Source organism: Podarcis melisellensis (genome assembly GCF_964234715.1).
Source record: "Podarcis melisellensis genome assembly, chromosome: 16".
NCBI lineage: Eukaryota > Metazoa > Chordata > Lepidosauria > Squamata > Lacertidae > Podarcis > Podarcis melisellensis.
Genome location: NC_138533.1, coordinates 4,838,694 through 4,859,920, shown reverse-complemented (window position 1 = coordinate 4,859,920; position 21,227 = coordinate 4,838,694). Strand labels below are relative to the sequence as shown.

The 21,227-nt window shown below is 47.2% G+C and overlaps 1 protein-coding gene across 1 annotated transcript; it reads left to right on the top strand.

Moving 5' to 3' along the window:
- The first annotated feature begins 539 nt into the window (after positions 1-539).
- PRPF3 (pre-mRNA processing factor 3) lies at positions 540-21,227 on the top strand. The gene is made up of 17 exons (XM_081891470.1): positions 540-691; positions 6,046-6,202; positions 7,303-7,433; positions 8,686-8,832; positions 10,462-10,545; positions 11,389-11,612; positions 11,781-11,837; positions 12,790-13,096; positions 14,413-14,579; positions 15,367-15,449; positions 16,448-16,591; positions 17,890-17,989; positions 18,211-18,324; positions 19,020-19,138; positions 19,578-19,661; positions 20,484-20,545; positions 20,891-21,227. The coding sequence occupies exons 2-17, from the start codon at positions 6,058-6,060 to the stop codon at positions 21,035-21,037; spliced, it is 2,115 nt and encodes a 704-aa protein (XP_081747596.1). The 5' UTR covers positions 540-691; positions 6,046-6,057; the 3' UTR covers positions 21,038-21,227.

Here is a 21,227-nt window from a genome sequence, read left to right as displayed (position 1 = left end):
TTATCACTTTATTTACTCAATATATATCCCACCCTTCCTCCCAGGGTATTAACCACCTCATCCATCATGGTTTGCAATTCATGATAATAATAATTAATAATAATAATAATAATAATAATAATAATAATAATAATAATAATAATAATAATATATTTGTAACCCGCCCATCTGGATCAGCAGTTATGCGCAATTCCATTCGCGACACAGGGTTGGCGGCGGCCTACAGCACCGCAGGGCTGTTTTAAACATGCAGCCGCCTTATTGGTTTATAACGTGCTTTGTAATTTTAAACGCCTCCGGGTTTTATAATGGCTTTTTTGTTTTGTTTTGGTATCACACAGCGATAGAAATCAGCGGGGAAGGATGGGCGGTTGAGGGCTTAGCCGTCGCCATGGTTACCAACGGGCGGCCCCCGCCGCCAGCAGAGACAAAATGGCGTCGGAGGCGGGCCACCCGGAAGTCCCGCCTCCAAACGTGAAGACTCTCCGTAAGAGTTTCGAACGGCGAGGAGGGAGAAGCCCGGCACCTCTATGGTTCGGGGCCACTTCCGTTTCCCGAGCACGCCTTCCGCTTCCGGCCCGAGCGCGCCGACGACGTTCCGTCTCCGTCCGTGGGAGTTCTGTGGCGCGGCCTTTTCCCTTGCCTGGCCGAGGAGGACGAGGAAGAGGGAGGGCCGCCCCTCCGCCGCCCGGTGAGTGAGAGGAGGGCGAGGAAGGAGAAGGGCCGGCAGGGGGCCGCTTGAGGGGATTTGGGGGCCGGCAGGGGGCGTGGCCTTTCCTCGTTGGGGGAGGGGTTGGGGGCCTCCTCCCTCCCTCTCAGGAAGGGGGAGGGGATGCTATTTTGGGGGTCTGTGGGTCAGGCCGAGGTGGGTTTGCCAGGCTCGCTCCTGGGAGCCCCACAAGCAGGTCCTGAAGGCGGGAGGTCCTCCTTTCTCCCCAGCATTTTGGGACTCTGTACAGGTAGACTGCTCTGGTAAGTGGAGGTTCCGTCCCCGTTTGCAGTGGCTCCTTTCAAGAGAAGCCCTGCTGGGTCGATCCTGACGTCCTAAGAACGTCAGACGAGCCCTTCTGCTGGATCAGGCCAAAGGTTTTTTGTTTTATTGTTTTTATCAAGCCCAGCCTCCTGTTCTCACAGAGGGCAAATAACCCCAAGAACCTAGGAGGTTAAATTGAGTGCCGCTGGGCCTGGAAGCTCCATAACAGCATTTGAAGGATCCTACTAGATCAGGCCGGGACGCGGGTGGCGCTGTGGGTTAAACCACAAAGCCTAGGGCTTGCTGATCAGAAGGTCGGTGATTCAAATCCCCACGACGGGGTGAGCTCCCGTTGCTCCGTCTCTGCTCCTGCCCACCTAGCAGTTCGAAAGCACGTCAAAGTGCAAGTAGATAAATAGGTACCACTCTGGCGGGAAGGTAAACAGCGTTTCCGTGCACTGCTCTGGTTCGCCAGAAGCGGCTTAGTCCTGCTGGCCACGGAGGCTGTACGCTGGCTCCCTCGGCCAGTAAAGCGAGTTGAGCGTTGCAACCCCAGAGTCGGTCACGACTGGACCTAATGGTCAGGCCAGAGGGCCCCCCCCATTTAGTCCTGTATCCGGCTCTCACAGTGGCCAACCAGATCCCTCAACAGCTACTAGGAATCACAAGGGGAAGGGTAGTTGCTCTTGCGCTCAGGACCTGCTTGCTTAGGGGCTCCTAAGCAAGCAGGTCCTGAGCGCAAGAGCAACTACCCTTCCCCTTGTGATTCCTAGTAGCTGGTATCATTCAGAGTCATTTACTGCCCCCATTTGGAGGGTGAAGAGACTCATAAGGACACAAGGAGAGCCCTGCAGCTGGATCAGGCCAAAGGGGCCCCATCCAGTCCATCATTGTGTTCTGACAGTGCCCATCCAGATGCCTAGCTCTTCCTCCTTGTGATTCCCAGTCTTGCATGCAGAGGCATTCACTCTCTCTGACATTAGCTATTATTATGTTCTTCTTCTCCATGAGAATCCGCTTTAAAAGCCAACCTGTTTTGTGACCCTCACTATCTCTTATGGGAGTGAATTCCATCTAGTCCATTGATCTTCAGCTGCTCTGGGTAACGACCTCGTTGTGCTTCAATAGCATGTCTAGCATCATACAAAAACAGTGGTACCTTGGCTCCCGAATGGCTTAGTTGTCGGAACAAATCTGCTCCCGAACAGCAAAAACCCGGACGTAAGTGTTCCAGTTTGTGAACATTTTTCGATAGCCGAATGTCTGTTTCGGCTGTCGGCGTTGTTTCCGGGGTCAATCATCCAATCAGAAGCCGCGCCTTAGTTTTCGAACATTTTGGAAGTTGAACGGACTTCCAGAACAAATTGAGTTCATGAACCCAAGGTACCACTGTATATGTCCCCAAAAAGGAGAAAATAAATGCACGTACAGGTTAAAAATGAGTCTTCAATGTGAAAAAGTTGAATGCTATTGATCTAGTGCTCCTTCACATAGAACATAGCTGAACTGTGGAACTCTTTGCCACAGGAGTGGCAGGCTGTCCTCATGACTACTCGCCACAATGTTTGTGTTCTGCCTCCATGGTTGGAGACTCTTTGCCTCTAAATAATAATGATGGACTAGATGATGGACCCTTTGGCATGAACCTGCTGTACAACTATTCTGATGTTCCTAGTTAGGTCTTGAATTTAAGCAGTAGCCTGGTAGTAGTGAGATGGAATTGTGGGCCAAGGAGTGAGCAAGCTGGTGGAACAGGAGTGGATATGCCTAGCATAGAGAACTAGTGGACTCCCTGAAGAGTGAAACATTTTTTTCTCCTTCCTCTGCCATTCCTTGTCAGCCTGGTCATTTTTTCCTTTTTTCCTTTTCATGGCTTGTTTTCAGATTCTGGCATTCAAAGGCATGCTGATTCTGAACATGGATGTTCCATTGTACTATTGCATTTGTTGTTGTTGTTTACTAATGTTTTATACTGCCCTTCATCCAAAGATTACAGGGTGGTCCACAACATAAAAATATGAAATGAGAACACAGAATACATAATAAAACAAAAGCAAACCAATTGTAAACAAACTTGTAGTTTATGCAGACTAGATTAGGGAAGGAAGCGAACAGGCAGTCCAGTTCATGGACCTGCTCTGTCGGAGAAAGAATTGAATATGAGAAGAGCCCGGCTGAATCAGACAAAAAGAAAAAGTCTAGAGACCTCTGGAAACCTCGCAAGTCATTGGTCCTCAGAGATAAATTGCCTTTCCACATTGAGCTTCCTTCACCTTCTCCTGCGTGCTAGCTCCTGAGGGACCCATCCAGGAAAAGAAGGAAAGCATCCAGCTAAATTCTCTGTTGTGAAGTTCACAAGCAGAGAAGTAAGGAAGGAGTAGTCTCCTCCAGTTGTTCGTCTCCAGCACTGTGTTTTCAGATATGCTCCCTTTGAACATGGAGGTTCTGTTTCTTATGGCTGCCTTCTTTCCCTCTTGTGAATTCATCCAGTCCTTTTCTAAAAGGACATCAGGCACAACTGTGTCTTGTGGCAACGAATTCCTTTCTAAAAATTGTGCTGTGTGCAGTGATTAATGAACTTCCAATTAGTTTGAGGCATTGTACCATGAGATAGGGAGGAAAAACCTCCCCCTTCACTTCATCTTCACCATGCATCATTTTATAATCTTCTGTCATGATTTCTTCCTCCCGTACACCTATTGACAGGTCCTGAAAGTTGGCCCTTTTTCATTGGTGAGAAGGTGCCTTTTTGCTCTCCCCTGATCAGTTTGCTTTCCTTTTGCTTGAACCTTTTGCAGTGCTATAGTATCATTTTTTTAGGAGGCATAATTGGAACTGTGCACAATATTTCACAGGCCACTGTGACTGCATTTAATAATATGTATTTCTATAGGGAATTACGTGCAGGCTTCTGGTGAAATAAAGGCAGCCTCTGTTGTCTCCTGCATCTTCCAATTTATGTTGCAGGCCCCTTCTTGGGTAGTGACCTTCTGTTTTTTGGACCCCAGCCTGTGTTATGCTCTAAAGCTGAGGCTGGCAGGTGTCAGATTTGTGGGGATCTATTTTGTGTTTTTGGTAGAGCTCCCAAGATCCACCAAGAGAGAGGCAAGTTGTAAAATAGTGCCTCAAGGGGAGAAGTCCTATAAATCTTCTATGGACACAGCATACATATAGATCTATAGATATAGATCTATAGATATAGATCTACATATATAGATCTACATATAGATAGATAGATAGATAGATCTGCATATAGATCTACATCTGAGGCTACACAGCTGAACATACATTTGAACACTTACACCTCTAAAACTTCACCCAGCAGAACCACAGAAAGACCTGGCAACCAGGTAATCATATTTTACAGGAACGCAAGGGCTGGCAAATGATTTGCACAAGGCCAGCCATGATATATAATTATTGGGTGAAGTTCATTGCACTAATACAATCATACAATCAGCGCAAACCTTTCTGCTCGCCAGGGATACCTGCACACTGTTGCAGGGGTTCTCCTGACTAAGAACTTGGGGGGGGGGGCATTGTGCCAATGGCACTCATTGCTCTGGCTCCTGCTAGTGCAACTATTTAGCTGAATCCCTCTCGTTTATTTTTAACTTGTGATTTTTCTTGCAGTTGTTGAATTGTTGGGAGTCAGATCCCGATTTACCTTTTGCCCAGCCTTGTTCTAAAGCACATCTTTCTGTTACGTATGCTTCGTCAGATAGGTAGCAACCTCTCCCCCAACCCTTTACGTCTTCAGGTGCCCAGTGAAAACATTCCTCTTCAACCAGGCCTTTGGCTGATTAATATTCTACAGCCTCCTAAATACCTTTGTGGGGAGGTGGGGATTATTGTATTGTTTTTGTTTTAACTGTTTATATTGTGCTTTTTATCCTGTATTTTTATCTTGTTAACTGTCCTGAGATCTTCTGTATATAAATTTAATCGATGAAAATGGATAGATAGATAGGTAGATAGATAGTTGTCCAGTTTGAAAAGCTTCTTGCTGTGCAGCACAGAGGCTGGGTTAAGGTGGTGGTGCTTCCATTGAAGAAAGGCAAGCCGAAGACTCCATTGGGCATCCAGAACCGGTTGTGATTCTCTGGACCCCAGCTAGATAAAACCCTGGAGAGATCTGACTACTAATCTGATACTTTAAGCCTAAAAGAAGATATTACAAAGACAGTTTATTTGTTGTACTCAGTACGATCTGGTAGCAAATGGCAATGTTCAATCTCATTGGAGTCCGGAGTATTCTTAGATGTCGCTCAATAAGTAGGAAGTGGATTTTGGGCTGGGAAGAAGAGGATTCCCCCCCTTCCTCTGCTGCCCTAGGTGGACAGTGAGGGAAGAGGCAGCCTGACAGGCTATGAGAAAGTTACGCTGGCTTATACCCAGCTAAGCTATACTCAGAGTACAGTAATGTTAAAGGTGCCCCTGACCATTAGGTCCAGTCGCGGATGACTCTGGGGTTGCGGCGCTCATATCGCTCTGTAGGCTGAGGGAGCCGGCGTTTGTCCGCAGATAGCTTCGGGGTCATGTGGCCAGCATGACTAAGCCGCTTCTGGCGAACAAGAGCAGCGCATGGAAACGCCGTTTACCTTCCCTCCAGAGTGGTACCTATTTATCTACTTGCACTTGATGTGCTTTCGAACTGCTAGGTGGGCAGGAGCTGCGACCGAACAACGGGAGCTCACCCCGTCGCGGGGATTTGAACCGCCAACCTTCTGATCGGCAAGCCCGAGGCTCAGTGGTTTAGACCACAGCGCCAACCGCGTCCCAATATTCACAGTAGACCTACTGAAATTGATGGTCCTCAGTTAATTGTACCCATTAACGCCAATGGGTCTAATTAGTATGGCTAATGTTGAACACAACCCAAATTAGTGCTGCTTAGGAATTACATGCCTTTTTTGTTGATGGCTGTAGACATGATGATGTCGGGTGGGTGGGTGTGTGTACAAAGATACATAAAAGGAGCACAGCTATTCTTTCTAGTCTGAGTGTGACTGGTTTTTGAGCACTTAGTGACAGCTTTTTCAAGATGTGCCTTCCTTTCCTGGCCCACCCAGACTCTCCTGAAGATGGCGCTCTCCAAGCGGGAGCTAGAGGAGCTGAAGCCATGGGTGGAGAAGACCGTCAAGCGAGTCCTTGGCTTCTCGGAACCCACCGTGGTCACTGCCGCCTTGAACTGCGTTGGGAAGGGGATGGACAAGAAGAAAGCTGCCGGTAGGTCCTTGGAGCCAACTCCTGAGGTTGGCCTGGGGGCAGAGAATTGAGTTCCTCTGTAGCTTGTTAAATTCTCATGCCCCTGCTGATTTTATCCTTGCCAACCAACCCCAAAATACTTCACGCTTTAGTAACTCATCTATATGAACGTACAGTACTTCCTTGGTTTAAGAACAGCTTAGTTTATGAACAACTTGGATTAAGAACGCTGCAAACCCGGAAGTAGGTGTTTTGGTTTGTGAACTTTGCATTGGAAGCAGAACATGTTCCCCCCCGCTGCTATGGGAAAGCACACCTTGGTTTAAGAACGAACTTCCGGAACGGATTAAGTTCATAAACCAAGGTACCGCTGGACAAAGCGATTGTCCATCCAGCCCAATATGCACTTATGTTTCTCAATGTGTTGTAAGTCGCTTTGAGACTTTGGGATAACAAGCTGAATATATTATGGAAACAATATGATTCGTCTAGAAGGTGAGATGGAATCTGCCTAACTTCATGTGGAATCAATTTCCTTAATGGCCTTTTAAAGCTTTGGGTGGGTGGCTGCTTAATGAGTTTTGTGTTATTTATTTGGTAAAATGGTTTCATGCCTTGTTTTATATTTAAATTGTAAGCTTCCTTGTGGTACAGCTAACAAATGAATAAAAAGCAATATTGTTGCAGTGGAGTTCTTTATATTTGCATGCAGTTGCTTCCAGGGACACATCTGCACTGTGCAGCTAAAGCAGTATTGCACCACTTTAACAGTCGTGGCTTCCCCCAAATAATTCTGGGAATTGTAGTTTATAAAGGGTGCTGAGAGTTGTCAGGAGGAGTCCCTCCCATTTCCCTCAGAGAGCTTCAGTTCCCAGAGTTCTCTGGGAAGAGGAATTGATTGTTAAACCATTGTGGGAATTGTAACTCTGTGACAGCAATAGGGCATTTCTTCTAACAACTGTCAGCATACTTGATAAACTACAGTTCCCAGGATTCTTTGGGGATGAGGAAGTCATGGCTGTGTAAAACGGTGTAATAGTGCTTTAAATGAAAAGTGCAGGCGTGGCCTGGATTGCTTATCTCTCTTGCCCCCCCCCCACCTCACTCTTCCACCCCCACAGATCACCTGAAGCCTTTTCTGGATGACTCCACTCTGCGGTTTGTGGACAAGCTCTTTGAGGCCGTGGAGGAAGGCCGGAGCTCCCGGCACTCCAAATCCAACAGCGACCGGAACCGGAAGCGGGAGCTGAAGGTGAGATCAACGCTTCATCCTCTTTCGTTATGAAGGCAGCAGAGAGTTTCAGATCTGGCTGTAGAGGTGGCAATAACACCTCGCTGCATTTTCTTCTTCCAGGGAGTGCTGTGTGTTGAAATGCCTAAAAATTCAAGAGAAAAAGCCTTTTCCCTTAATGGCAACAGAAAGTGTGTGCATCTTTCATTCTTTATTGGTCTTCTTCCTACAGCTGCCTTCCTCTGCCTCTCAGCCCTTAAATCTCGACTTGTCAGAGATTTTAGGAGACTTTAAAAGCACACATTTCTTTAGAGTACAAATAATTAATTGCTGTGGCCAAGCTGTTTCTCTTGAACTGGTAGGTGTGCCTCAAAGCTCCCTGTTTGGATGAGGAGCCATCCATGTAGGGTTTGGCCCATAATAGCGATGAAGGCAGTTCAGCTAAGGCTTGCAAGGCACTTTGGATTTGTGTATCTATGCATGCTGTGTTTTTGTTTGCTGATCATTGCTGCTTCTCCCCACAATCAGCCGTGTCCTTTTCCTGAGACACAGCAGGGAGGAATTTGCTTCCCTTGGCCCAATGGAGTAAGGAGGACATGAATGGTGCTGCGAGAGACCACGTTCCGTCAGCACAAAAATGCTTTCATTTCGGAGGGTGGGAGGAGGAACGTAAAATCTCACGCAGGTTTAGATTAACACTGCTCCTTGTGTGAAAGGGTTTCTCTGCTGACAGCAATGCGTTTAAAATTGTGTGTGTGTGTTATATAGATGCAACAAAATATATTAATGCTTTTATAGCAAAATGCTTCAGTTTTCACATTCTTTGGCTGCTTCTTAGACTGAAGAAAGCAGAAGCTGAAATGTGTTTGCAAAAATGCCTATTTTAAGCCACTGTACCAAATGCATATTTTAGTGATTAACAGCATCTTAAAAGTATCCAGAGCAAACTGTTCAGAAAGTGCTGTGTGAAGCTTTAAAAATCCGTGTGTGTGTGTGTGTGTGTGTATAGGATATGGTGTTTCCCCCTTGCAATTTTGCCTGAACTCATGAGGACCAGAAACTTGTTTCACCTGAAAGCAGATGAGGTGCTCAAGAAGCAGTGGGTTGGTTGTTGATGTGTAAAGCCTTTAGCCTATCGTATGAAGGATAATTCTTTGCTGTGAAAGTTCCACGTGAAGGCTCCGCTAGTCACGTAACTTCAGCTGGCTTGTGCTTCCTTGGATGTCTAGGTTCCGGTCACTGTCAAAGTTTCCTCTGCCCTCTTTGCTTATAGGACGTGTTTGGGGATGACTCTGAGATTTCAAAGGAATCTTCAGGGGTGAAGAAGCGCCGCATCCCACGCTTCGAAGAAGTGGAGGAGGAGCCCGAGGTGATCCCCGGACCCCCGACTGAAAGCCCCGGGATGCTAACCAAGCTGCAGGTTGGTCTCAAATGAGCAGAGGCAAGCATGGAGTGCTTGTCTGGGACAGTGATGATGATGATGATGATAATAATAATAATAATAATAATAATAATAATAATAATAATATTATTTATATCCTGCCCTCCCCAGCTGAAGCCGGGCTCAGAGCGGCTAACAGCAATAAAAGTAACACAATCAGCTTACCTTGGACTATCCTAGCTGCCTCATAGACAGGGTGGATTTGATTTAAATCAAATTGATTTAAATCACTAGTCATTAAGACTAGATTTAAATCCTTTTTTTTTTTTACAGAAAGACTCATTCTTGCTGGTATAATCTTAATATATACAAGCAGATGAAGGCTTCATTTTTGGAATAATAAATTTCCCGATTAGTTTTTACAGTTATATCAAAAATAACTAATTGGCTATACTATTAGAAATACATTGACAGATAATCATGAAATCATTGTGAGGTTTAATAAGTGAACTGTTTATATTTGGACAACTTTTCTGCTGTACTTTATTGGAAGGAGAAAACAATCATTTCCTTAATAACAATTTAAACAGTTTATTTAATTAAAACAATAATGTTCTATGTATCCATGTTTGTTAACTGATGTGGTTAAATTTTTTAAAAAAAACTTAGACTGAGTTTGAGCACACATGAAAAACTTAAAACAAATCCTTATTTCCTGATGAATAGCCTTTGAACTATAATGTAACTTAAACAGAAAACTATCTTTAGAAAGACTTTTCCTCCAAAAGCATTTTATTTTAAAAATCCAATTTAAATAAAAACATTTGATTTAAATTTTAAAAATCCTATTTAAATTTAATTTATTTATTTTTTAAGTCATTGATTTTTATCCACCCTGCTCATAGGGGTGGTGAGGATCAAACAATCGGGGCAGGGAGGAAGGGGTTAACCAGATGTGGCATCTCAAGCTCTTTGGCGGAAAGGTAGAATATAAACGTAATCAGTGTGCCTGTGGATTTCCAGCTGTTTGTGGACCAAAAGTTCAGGGGGCCTGGCTTTTCACCTGGACACTAGACTGGTGACTGGGAGCGGCCGCCGGGACCACATAACACCAGTCCTGAGAGATCTTCATTGGCTCCCAGTACGTTTCTGAGCACAATTCAAAGTGTTGGTGCTGACCTTGAAAGCCCTAAACGGCCTCGGCCCAGTATACCTGAAGGAGCATCTCCACCTCCATCGTTCTGCCCGGACACTGAGGTCCAGCTCCAAGGGCCTTCTGGCGGTTCCCTCCCTGTGAGAAGAGAGGTTACAGGGAACCAGGCATAGGGCCTTCTCGGTAGTGGTGCCCACCCTATGGAACACCCTCCCTTCAGATGTGAAGGAAATAAGCAGCTATCTTATTTTTAAAAGACATCTGAAGGCAGCCCTGTTTAGGGAAGTTTTTAATATTTAATGCTGTATTGTTTTTAGCATTTGATTGGGAGCCGCCCAGAGTGGCTGGGGAGACTCAGCCAGATGGGTGGGGTATAAATAATAAATTATTATTATTATTATTATTATTATTATTATTATTATTATTATTATTATTATTATCTATTAAGCTGCCTTATACCAAGACAGGCTGTTTGGGTCCAGTTCTAACACCTTTCCCCCTCTTCCCACTTTCAGATCAAGCAGATGATGGAAGCTGCCACACGTCAGATTGAGGAGAGGAAAAAGCAGCTGAGTTTCATCAGTCCCCCTGCCCCACAGGTACAGCCTTGTTGCAGCCTGCAGGAGCCATTGCACTGGTGGTCCTGCAGAGCTGAGCCCCTCCTGAGATTTAATTCTCCTAAGGCACATCCATACTTGAGTTTGTGGGCATGAAATACTGAAGTCATGGGAGGGTCCCACTTTGAGCGTCGCAGATGGTAGGCACCAAAACCCTCCATCAATACAGACTTGAAATAAAGTGGCGTTTTATGCACCGGCCGCAAAAAAAGATTAGAAAGAGGGAGTTCAATAACATTGCTCTTAAGTTCAGAAAAAGGTTTCTGAGCTGTAGAAGCCAGGGGTTGTCTCCCACTAAGAGCAGAATGGACTTCAGTTAGTTGTGTGTTCACTTCAGTGGGTTTACTCTTGAGTAGAACTGTTACCTGCTTATTTACAGCATTTTGATCCTGCTTTCCAGGCTGAGCTCGGAAAGCGGTTTACACAAGATGATTGCAACCATTTTTAATTCTTTATTTGATTCCTTCTTTGTGGGGTTTTTTTTTTTTTAAGTTACAGTAGAATGGAAAAGACGACTTGTTGGTTGGGGGGGGATGATACTGCTTCTTCTCCACTCCCCCCATGGCAAGATGGTCCTTCAGATGCCCCTGTGGGGTGGAGGGAGAGGCCACCATGGGAGCTGGAGGGTGACTTGCGCTGGATGGAGCCCGGGGTTCCCACCCTCTGCAGCTTGTGTCTCCCTGTCTGTTTCCCTCTCCTCGCCCCCTTCTTACGGCTATGCTCCCTATTGCAAGGGAGGCAAGGCTGTCTATCTCTCGGAGGGCCCCAGAGTCAGCCCTGCCTGCCCGCTGTTCCAGCCAGTGACTCCCCTCTCTCCCTCTGCAGCCGAAAGCCCCGACAACCACCACCCAGCCGGAGCGCCTCCCCATTGGCAACACCATCCAGCCCTCGCAGGCGGCCACCTTCATGAACGACGCCATTGAGAAGGCCCGCAAGGCGGCTGAGCTGCAGGCCCGGATCCAGGCCCAGCTGGCCCTGAAGCCTGGCCTGATCGGCAACACCAACATGGTTGGCTTGGCCAACCTGCACGCCATGGGGATCGCCCCGCCGTGAGTATCGCAACACTCTGCCCAGGGGGGCGGATGGGGGGCGGGGTGTGCTTTCGGTTTGCTTGCTTTGTTTGTGTTCTTTTTGTTCTTTTCTTTCTCGATTTTATTGGTCTGCAACGTTGAAAAGCCTGATGAAACACCACTGAATGGTTTTTTCTCATTGGACAGAAATGGATCACATGGGCAGAAATGTCCCATCACACAGGGATTTGCCCCTTGTACGCGGTAAGCCAGTAGCAGCCAGCCCTTCCTGGCACGTGTGACCCAAGAGAAGTGTCTCAAGCAGGGGTGGGGAACCATTGCCAAGTCACATGACCCTCGTGGGGAACTCCCTGGAGGTGGGTTTGGAGGCCAAAGTGGGCAGGGCAACGGGTGTGTGATTCTTCCCTCGCCTCATACAGGAGGCTGCATCCACCCACCCATCAATGATACAGATTTCTCCCTCCGGCCCTAATCAAAATCATATACTCATGTAAATTGTGAATATGGAACTGTCATGTTTCACGCCAAAGCCCTCAAGGAAGGTGGGTGTGGAGGAGAGCCGGCAAGAGGTATTTTTCTTGGGGGTCTATGTCCCAAGGAGCAGCTAACAAGACCTGGAGGGGCCACATTTGGCGCCCAGGCCAGAGGTTCCCCACCCCTGTTCTAAAGTGTGGGTGGGCAGACTTCAGACTTGTGAGATCTATTTTGTGATGTTGTTTTTCCTAGAACCCCCCCCCCGAGCCCCACCAGCTGGGTTCAAGTAGAAAAATAGTGGCTTAGAAAGCGGGGTTGGGGCAGAGGACGTGCACTCGAGAGATGCCCTGTTCCATAATTCTAAGGGTATCTTAGCCCAGAAATATGCTTTTAGAAGCAGAGCTGGGAAATCGCAGTCCTTCCGCACAAAGGCCTTCCCTTGCCCACCTTCAAAGCTTTCTTTCAGCAGCCTAGTTGGTGGCGGGGGTGGGGGAGTAGTCGAGAGTCAGAAACCCTACAGATCCTTTCTGTACACAACCCCGACAGGCAAAAAAGGGCCAGGGCTTTCTTTGTGGGAGGCAGCTTCCCAGAATCCCTTGTTCCGTAGGCTTTATTTCAGGCTGAGCGGGCTTGTGACTCTTGCCCTGTACCCAGTGGGATCAGGGCCGTTGGCCAGGGCTGCTTTGTAACCACAGTTTGCCTTGGGGATGTCTTGGCCCAGGAAAGTGGAGCTGAAGGACCAGACCAAGCCAACACCGCTGATCTTGGACGAGCAAGGCCGCACGGTGGATGCCACCGGCAAGGAGGTGGAGTTGACACACCGCATGCCCACCCTCAAGGCCAACATCCGGGCCGTGAAGAGGGAGCAGTTCAAGCAGCAGCTGAAGGAGAAGCCCTCTGAGGACATGGAGTCCAACACATACTTCGACCCCCGGGTCTACATCACCCCGGCCCAGCGGCCGAAGCGGACCTTCAAGTTCCACGACAAGGGCAAATTCGAAAAAATCGCCCAGAGGTTGCGGACGAAGGTACAGCGCTTTCCTTCTGGCAAGCGGACCTAACCCCCACACCCAACATTCTGCGAAGGGGCATCGAAGGGGCATCATAGAGAGTGGGAGCAGGGTATAGATAGGAAGAGTCTGATGGATCAGGCCACATTCTTTAGCAGGAATGGTGTCCCCTGCACTGATGCCTGTAGGAAACCCGTAAGCTGGACCCCAGCACAAGAGCAAGTCTCCCCTCCTGTTGTTTCCAGCAACTGGTGTTCAGAAGGATCACTGCCTCTGACCATGGAAGGAACATAGGAATCTGCTTTATACAGTGGTACCTCTGGTTGCAAATGGGATCCGTTCCGGAGCCCCGTTCGCAACATGAGCAGAATGCAACCCGTGTGCGTACGTGTGCGGGTCATGATTTGCCGCATCTGCGCATGCGCGTTACATCATTTTGAGCGTCTGCACATGCGCGAGCAGCAAAACCCGGAAGTAACCCTTTCCGGTACTTCTGGGTCGCTGCGGGATGCAACCTGCAAAGATTTAACCTGAAGCAAACATAACAAGAGGTATGACTGTACAGTGGTATCTCAGGATAACTACTTAGTTCGTTCCGGTGGTCCGTTCTTAACCTGAAACTGTTCTTAACCTGAAGCACCACTTCAGGCTAATGGGGCCTCCTGCTGCCACTGAAGCAAAGTTCTTAACCCGAGGTACTATTTCTGGGTTTGCGGAGTCTAACCTGAAGCGTATGTAACCCGAGGTACCAGTGTACTGACGTGTTGCAGACACACGATGCCTTTGAAGCATATTCGAGGCACATTTCTATCTCTGAAAGAATTCTGAGCACTGTAGTTTAGCAAATTAATTACAAGTCAAAACTTGTAGAAAGGGACAGGGAAGCAAGCCCATAAGCAGGAGCTCAGCAGAAGTGGACGCTTTTCTCCTGTCCTGGGAAGGCGAAGTCTGAGTCACAGTCAACCCGTGTATATAGATAGCATGGTACTCTTGCTTGCTTGCTGTTAAGGAAAATATATTTCTTAGGGAGTGGGGAGCAGAAAATCCTTCTTAAAAACAACCTAAAATAAATAACTACATTAAACTTCACCTGCTGGCAGTGCGTATTCGCCGCAGGTGAACAGACAAATGGTTCTTTATCAGGCTGATGCCGGCGACGGCTGGATCAGGCCCACTGCACTGGGGGCCTTTGACTTCTCCAGAAGCACCCTTGCCATGGATACTTAGAAAGCCCCGTCCGAGAGAACTGGTGCTTATAGGGTAGTTTGTATTTTGAATTAGACGTTTTATTTCTCTTCCATGCACCTCCCTGAAAACCCTTCTGCCTCCCTCAGGCCCAGTTGGAAAAACTCCAGGCTGAGATTTCTCAAGCTGCCAAGAAGACCGGAATCCACACCTCGACCAAATTGGCCCTTATAACCCCCAAGAAGGAGCTGAAGGAAGGGGACACCCCCGAGGTGGAGTGGTGGGACTCCTACATCATACCCAATGGCATCGATTTGTGAGTTGCTCTGCCTTTCAGCTCTTAAATCTCTGGGCTAGAAATAATTCTGGGGTGAGTGCACCCTTCTTGCTGCCTGCTGAATTTCTTTCCTGAATTTGTAAGACCACATTTCTTCAAAGAACGGAAGGCATTCACTTTTTAAGTGTGGGGTGCAAACGGATCTGTAGTGTTCCAATACTCCAGTACTCAGCATGGCCAGCGGTTAGGGAATGGTGGGAGTTGTAGTCCCACAAATTCCAGTGTGCTACAGATTCCTCTGTCTCTGCTGTAGAGCAGGGATAGGGAGCCCTTGGCTCATGGGCCAAATTAAGTGTGCTCGGCCACGGCTGTTTTAAGTTGCACGGGCTCGCCCGGTGTCCTGTGACATCAGGAATAGAGCAGGTGAAGCCCTTGTTGTTCAGGAGAGCTCTTCATTTTTTTCCAGCAGGGCCTGCTTTTTAAATTTGGCGCCAGGTGCCAGCCCTGCTGAGATGGTTCCCAAACTGGAGCTTTCCACTGGACTTAATCCATGTCGGCAGCCAAGCTAATAGAACACAACGCAGCACAGCAGCATAGTTAACTTGGGCGTTTGATGGGGGGAAATCAAGGCCGGGGGACTTTAGCTCCCAAGCTAGCTATTCTGAGGTGACAGCTGGGGCACTGCCATAGAGAGGGTTTTAGCCCTCCAAGCCTCAGCTCCTTGCAGCAGGCATAAGCAGTGTGAGGATCAGAATAGGTTAAGAATAGGAGCACCCTCCTCTTGGGGCGTCACCCGCAACTGTGTGAATTCTCCTTCCCGTTTCAGAAAAGCCGCCGATTCGCTTAAAAAAGAGGACTATTTTGGCATCACGAACCTAGTGGAGCACCCAGCTCAGCTAAACCCTCCAGGTGAGCACGCTCCATCTCTTTGCTTCTGCATCGGGGGGAGAGCGGATTCCGTAGAGACAAGAAGATTGGAAGCAGAACAGATGGGTGCAAAGCCCAAACCCTGCTCCATTCTCCTTAACCCCCACCCTTTCTGTCCCCAGGGAATGAAGAGCTTGGTGAGTCTAAAAGCCCCAGCTCATTTTATTTATTTAGGAGTGTTTGTGCGCTGCCTACTAACCACAGTTCTCGAGGTAGCTTGCAATACGTTTTAAACACAGTGAAATAGGAAATGATCCAATAGGCCGTACAACAGGGGAAAGCTGTGTGTGGGATGTTCGCCTGATGCTCCAATCTCCTTGCTTACGATTGACTGCTTTAGTAGCTAGGTGTCAACCCCACACAGGGCATGACCTTCATGCTACTGCTGCTGTATCTCACAATCCACCCACAACCAGTGCAGGAAGCTCTGTGGGAGCAAAGATCTTATTTGCCTCCCACCCCCCAGTCTTCAGATCAGTGGTCTTTGAGGAACTGAACAGTATGGGGAATGTGTGGATATTGGGAAAGGCGGCCTAATTTTTTGGAAAAAGGCTCCTATAATATCACAGGCACAGTACTCAATATTCCGCACTTTAATCTTTGTTGGAAGCCACCCAGAGTGGCTGGGGAAACCCAGCCAGAGCGGCGGGGTACAAATGATAAATTATTATTATTATTATTCCCAGACACCAAACAGTCTAAAAATCTCATAGAATGAAGCACACACAAAGGTGTGGGAGGGAATAAGCTTCCTGCCAAAGCTTCCTGCTGCTGTTACGGGTATAATGTGTTTATTTTCATGTTTTTAAAAGTGTTGTAAGCCACTTAAGTGAGCAACAAGTCTAAGTAATTATAACAGAAGTGGGAAGGAACAAGCTTGGTGGGTGAGCCCCATTCTGAAAGGAGAAAACCCTGCTTGTCTCTGACTGTGTTTCTGCTTCTTTGTCCTTGTGATGTGTGTTCCCCCACCGCAACCCCAGTGGACAGTGACATGCCGGTGACCCTGGGGGTCTACCTCACCAAAAAAGAGCAGAAGAAACTACGGCGCCAGACCAGGAGGGAAGCGCAGAAGGAGTTGCAGGAGAAAGTGAGGTTAGGCCTCATGCCGCCTCCTGAACCAAAAGGTAGGGATTTTTGTAGTGGACAGGTGGGTCTTCTGTTGAGAGAGGGAGAGAGATTAAAAAAAAAACCCTGAAGCTTGAAGTTGGAATTCTAACGCGTAATACTAGAACTCAGGATGGGGGCTATCCAGTGATGCTGAATGTGGAAAGACAAAACGGAGGACTTCATCATGCAGCACCTCATGAAACTCTGAAACCGGTTCCCACGAGATACAGTGGTGCCCCGCAAGATGAATGCCTCGCAAGACGGAAAACCCGCTAGACAAAAGGTTTTTCTGTTTTGGAGGTGCTTCGCAAAACGAATTTCCTATGGGCTTGCTTCGCAAGACTAAAATGTCTGGCGAGTTCCTGCGGGGGTTTTTTCCTCCTCCCCCTTTTTTCCAAGCCGCTAAGCCGCTTATCAGCTGATCCGCTAAGCCGCTAATGGGCTTGCTTCGCAAGACGAAAAAACCGTAAGACGAAAAGACTCGCGGAATGGATTCTTTTCGTCTTGCGAGGCACCACTGTACAGGCATGGTGGTCACCCGGGGTCATCATACTTTTTCCAATGTCCCTCAGACCTTTTGGGGGACCGGACTATATTAAGAAGAAGAAGTAGAATTTTTTATTTATACCCCGCCCTCCCCAGCCAGAGCCGAGCTCAGGGCAGCTAACACCAGTAAAATTACAATAAAAACATAATAGGAGAAGGTGGAAAACAACAATTTAAAATACAGGTTAAAAATACAATTTAAAATGCAGCCTCATTTTAATAATAGCCATAAATCAAAACAATAAGGGGAGGGAAACGTAAGGGTCAGACTGAGTCCAAACCAAAGGCCAGGTGGAACAGCTCTGTCTTCCAGGCCCTGCAGAAAGATGAATGAATTCCTATGCCCCACAAATAACCCAGAGATGCATTTTAAATAAAAGCACACATTCTACTCATGTAAAAACACACTAATTTCTGGACTGTCCGCGGGCCGGATTGAGAAGGCGATTTGGCATGATTTGGCCCCCGGGCCTTAGTTTGTCTACTCATGGTGGTCACCAACTTGGATGACTTGAAAAGAGGAGCAACAGCGGCGATGTTCTGCCTTCACTGTCGGAGGCAACACGCTTCTGAATGCCAATTGCTGGGAATGGTGGGAGGGGAGAGGTGCTGTTGCTCTCAGATCCTTCCTGTTTTGGCATCTGGGTGGCCACTTTGGGAACAGGGTGCTGGACTAGATGGGCCCCTTTGGCTCGATCCAGCTGCCCCAGGGCTGTTTTTCCGTTCTCAACTTATGCTCTCAATGCCGTCGGCGTTTCTCCCTCTGCAGTACGAATCTCTAACCTGATGCGTGTTCTGGGAACGGAAGCTGTTCAGGACCCAACCAAAGTAGAGGCTCATGTTCGTGCACAGATGGCCAAGAGGCAAAAGTAAGGTTGATGCTGATTTCTTTGTCATGTGTGTGCATGCATGTGTTTGTTTGTGTGTGCGTGTGCGTGCACATAAATTGGTACCATCCAGACCCAGTTCTCTGTCCTTGCTGATGCATCATCACACAGGAGGCTTTTATTTCAAAAATACAGTAACGATAGCAGAGAAAGTAAGTGTCCCTGCTCGCTCCTTAGCTGCATATATAATCTTGCTTCCCCAGAGCTCATGAAGAGGCGAATGCCGCACGGAAGCTCACCGTGGAACAGAGGAAAGCCAAGAAGGTTAAAAAGCTGAAAGAGGATATTTCGCAGGGGGTCCATGTAGCTGTCTATAGGTGAGTCTCCTCCATCCCTAGAGGCAAAGGCCTCTCTGTGCCCTTTGCCCATGCCTTCCTCACATCCCCGTCCCCCCACACCCAGAGGAAAGCTTTTAAAGAGAAAAGCTTTTAACGCGTTTCTCTTCCCTCTCTCCAAAATTCCAAATGAATTTTGGAAACAGATTGGTAAAGAAATATCGGGAATTGTGGGTAGGGAGGTGGGGATATCTAAATTAATGGTTCTTATTAGCCTGAGTAGCACCGAGTTAAAAACAAAAGAGGACTGTAAATGGGTAAAATTGATGGTAACTGCAGCCAGATAGGTTATAGCAAGTAATTGGGAAAATGCAAAAGAGTTAGGGGTGAATCAACGGAGGGGAAAAAATGAATAATATTATAATGTTAGAATATCTAACTGTGAAGATACTCAGAATGAAAGGGTTTAAGGTCAGTGAGAAAGAGGAGGATTGGTTTAGGAAGATACTGAATTATTTGGGTAGGTTTGAATAATTTGGGGTAATTAAAATGTTAAAAGTTAAATAAACCTTGTGGATGGAGGAGTGTTAACGTATATAAAATTGTACATACGGTTGATTTGAATATGTTATTATTGATTATGTATACCCAATGTATCAGCTGCCTGGGGGGTTTCACTGTTTGTGTTTTGGTTGTTGGTAAAAAAAATTAAAATATCTCTTTTCTCTCTCTTTCAGAGTCCGAAATCTAAGCAATCCGGCAAAGAAATTCAAAATTGAAGCGAATGCCAGCCAGCTGTACCTAACAGGAGTTGTGGTTTTACACAAAGATGTCAATGTGGTGGTGGTAGAAGGAGGTGAGGCGGGCGAGGCTGGGTTGTGCTTGGTTTATGTGTTATGGGACATGGCTTCCTCCACTGGAATATCTCGGCAGCAGAACCAGGGCTGAAAGGGAGCTGCCTGCTTCATGCAGCCCCAGCTTAACACATGGAATTCCTCACTGCAGGATATTTCTTTGTAGTGGGGAGCTTTTATCAAAGGACGTGTGGGGCTTGCAGGAGGGTGTGCGGGTTGGCTGTGCAGCATGGCTTTCCAAGACTCCGTTCTCCCACCCAACCCTTTCACAGAGCATTTTTTCCAACCCTCGTGTTCAAAATGCGCTCGAAGGAATGTGGGCAGTCCTGCCGCATTATTAGAACCTTTCGCAATAACGTAACGACGCTGCTTTTTTGGCTGACTGCCCACACTCCCTTCAGAATTAAAAAGGCCCTCGGTGATCTTTCTCTTCCCTCCTAGGCCCTAAAGCACAGAAAAAATTCAAACGGCTCATGTTGCATCGAATAAAGTGGGATGAGCAGACATCAAATACAAAAGGAGACGGTAAGGACACGGCTAACCCTCTTAGGCCCAGCATAAGGGAGTATAGTATTTATTTTAAATGGTGATTTAAAATAAATCAGGTGCTATAAGAAAGATGCAGAGATAGCGCAGGATAGTACGATCTCCTTCAGCTTCTGCCTTCTGGAAGAAGGTATAGGGTTATAAAGACCAGGGCTAGCCGCCTGAGAAACAGTTTCTACGCAAATGCAATTCTGGTTCTAAATGCAGCATAAGGAGTCTCTGTAGTATATTGTATTTTAAAATGGGGTTTCAGAGTTTTTAGGGGTTTTTGAATGTTTTATGTAGATTTTCAATTTCATTGTTCTGTGTGGGACAATGACAATAAAGATATGGTATATAATTGCGGTTCCACTCTCTCAGTTGACAACAGATCAAAACTCTAAACACTAATCAAAGCATTTTAAAATAACCAAAAGCCACAAGGCCTTTTGATCAGAGGAGAGTGCTATCTCCTGTGTTCTGCTTCCATGGTCAGAAGCAGCAAGGCTTCTGTATAACCATAGGAGGGGAGAAGAGGGCTCTTGTGTTTGGGTAATGCCTTTGGGCTTCCCATTGGGGCATCTGATTGGCCACTGTGAGAACAGGATGCTAGACTAGACGCCCCATTGCTCCGGTCCAGCAGGCTCTTCTCATGTACTAGTTGATTTTTGGAATCTCCTTACCAAACAGAGGTCCCAGTCTGATGCGTGCAGCACTTGAGAAAAAGCCCTCCTTCAGGCTGATAGTCCAATAGTGTTCAGCTTTAAGCACAGCCTTCTCTCTCTCCCTCCCCCCCCCCCCCCCCGGTTTTCCTTTCTTCAGATGACGACGAATCCGACGAGGAGTCTGTGAAAAAGTCAAACAAATGTTCTCTGGTTTGGGAGGTAAGTAGCCACTTAAATTCCTAGGTCTTTGCACTTTGTTTTCTGGGCCACGCTGAAATTGTTGGACCCCCTCTTCCAATATCATGCCTGTATCTCCCCTCCCCTGCAACGTCCCAGGTGTGGCCACCAGACTGTTTATGAAAAGATACCGAACCTATTCTTGGGATAGCCAGCGTCCTCCCTAGAACTCTGTTTTGTTTGGAGGGTCGTCCTGGTTAAACCAGTTTAAGCTTCAAGTGTTTACTTCCTGGACCACAGCGCTAAGCACATTAGTGGCCTTTTTTTCTTTCTTTTCTTTTAACTCCTAAACCCAATTCCACCCCCTCTTGTCTTTTCCCCCCTCAGGGCACAGCAAAGGAGCGCAGCTTCGGGGAGATGAAATTCAAGCAGTGCCCCACCGAGAACATGGCACGGGAGCACTTTAAGAAACACAGAGCAGAGCACTACTGGGACCTGGCTCTGAGCGAATCCGTATTAGAATCCACAGACTAAAGGGCCCCCCCCCCTCTCTCTTGGCTTTTTGTGGTGTTCAGTTTGGAGAGTGAGAACTCAGCTGAGACTTTGGCCTTGGAGGTTCCTCTCCCCCCGCCATCCAAGCGCCCCCCCCTCCCCAAGCCCACTTTCTCCCCTCAAGTTCCCTGCAGTGTGACAGCATACGATTAAAAGAAATATTTTTAAAAAA

Excerpts from the sequence above, each read along its gene's own strand:
- PRPF3 (XM_081891470.1), top strand. The coding sequence starts at position 6,058 with ATGGCGCTCTCCAAGCGGGAGCTAGAGGAGCTGAAGCCATGGGTGGAG. Across the intron at positions 16,592-17,889 it reads GCCGCCTCCTGAACCAAAAG|TACGAATCTCTAACCTGATG; the intron begins GTAGGGATTTTT and ends CTCCCTCTGCAG. Across the intron at positions 19,662-20,483 it reads ATCAAATACAAAAGGAGACG|ATGACGACGAATCCGACGAG; the intron begins GTAAGGACACGG and ends TCCTTTCTTCAG.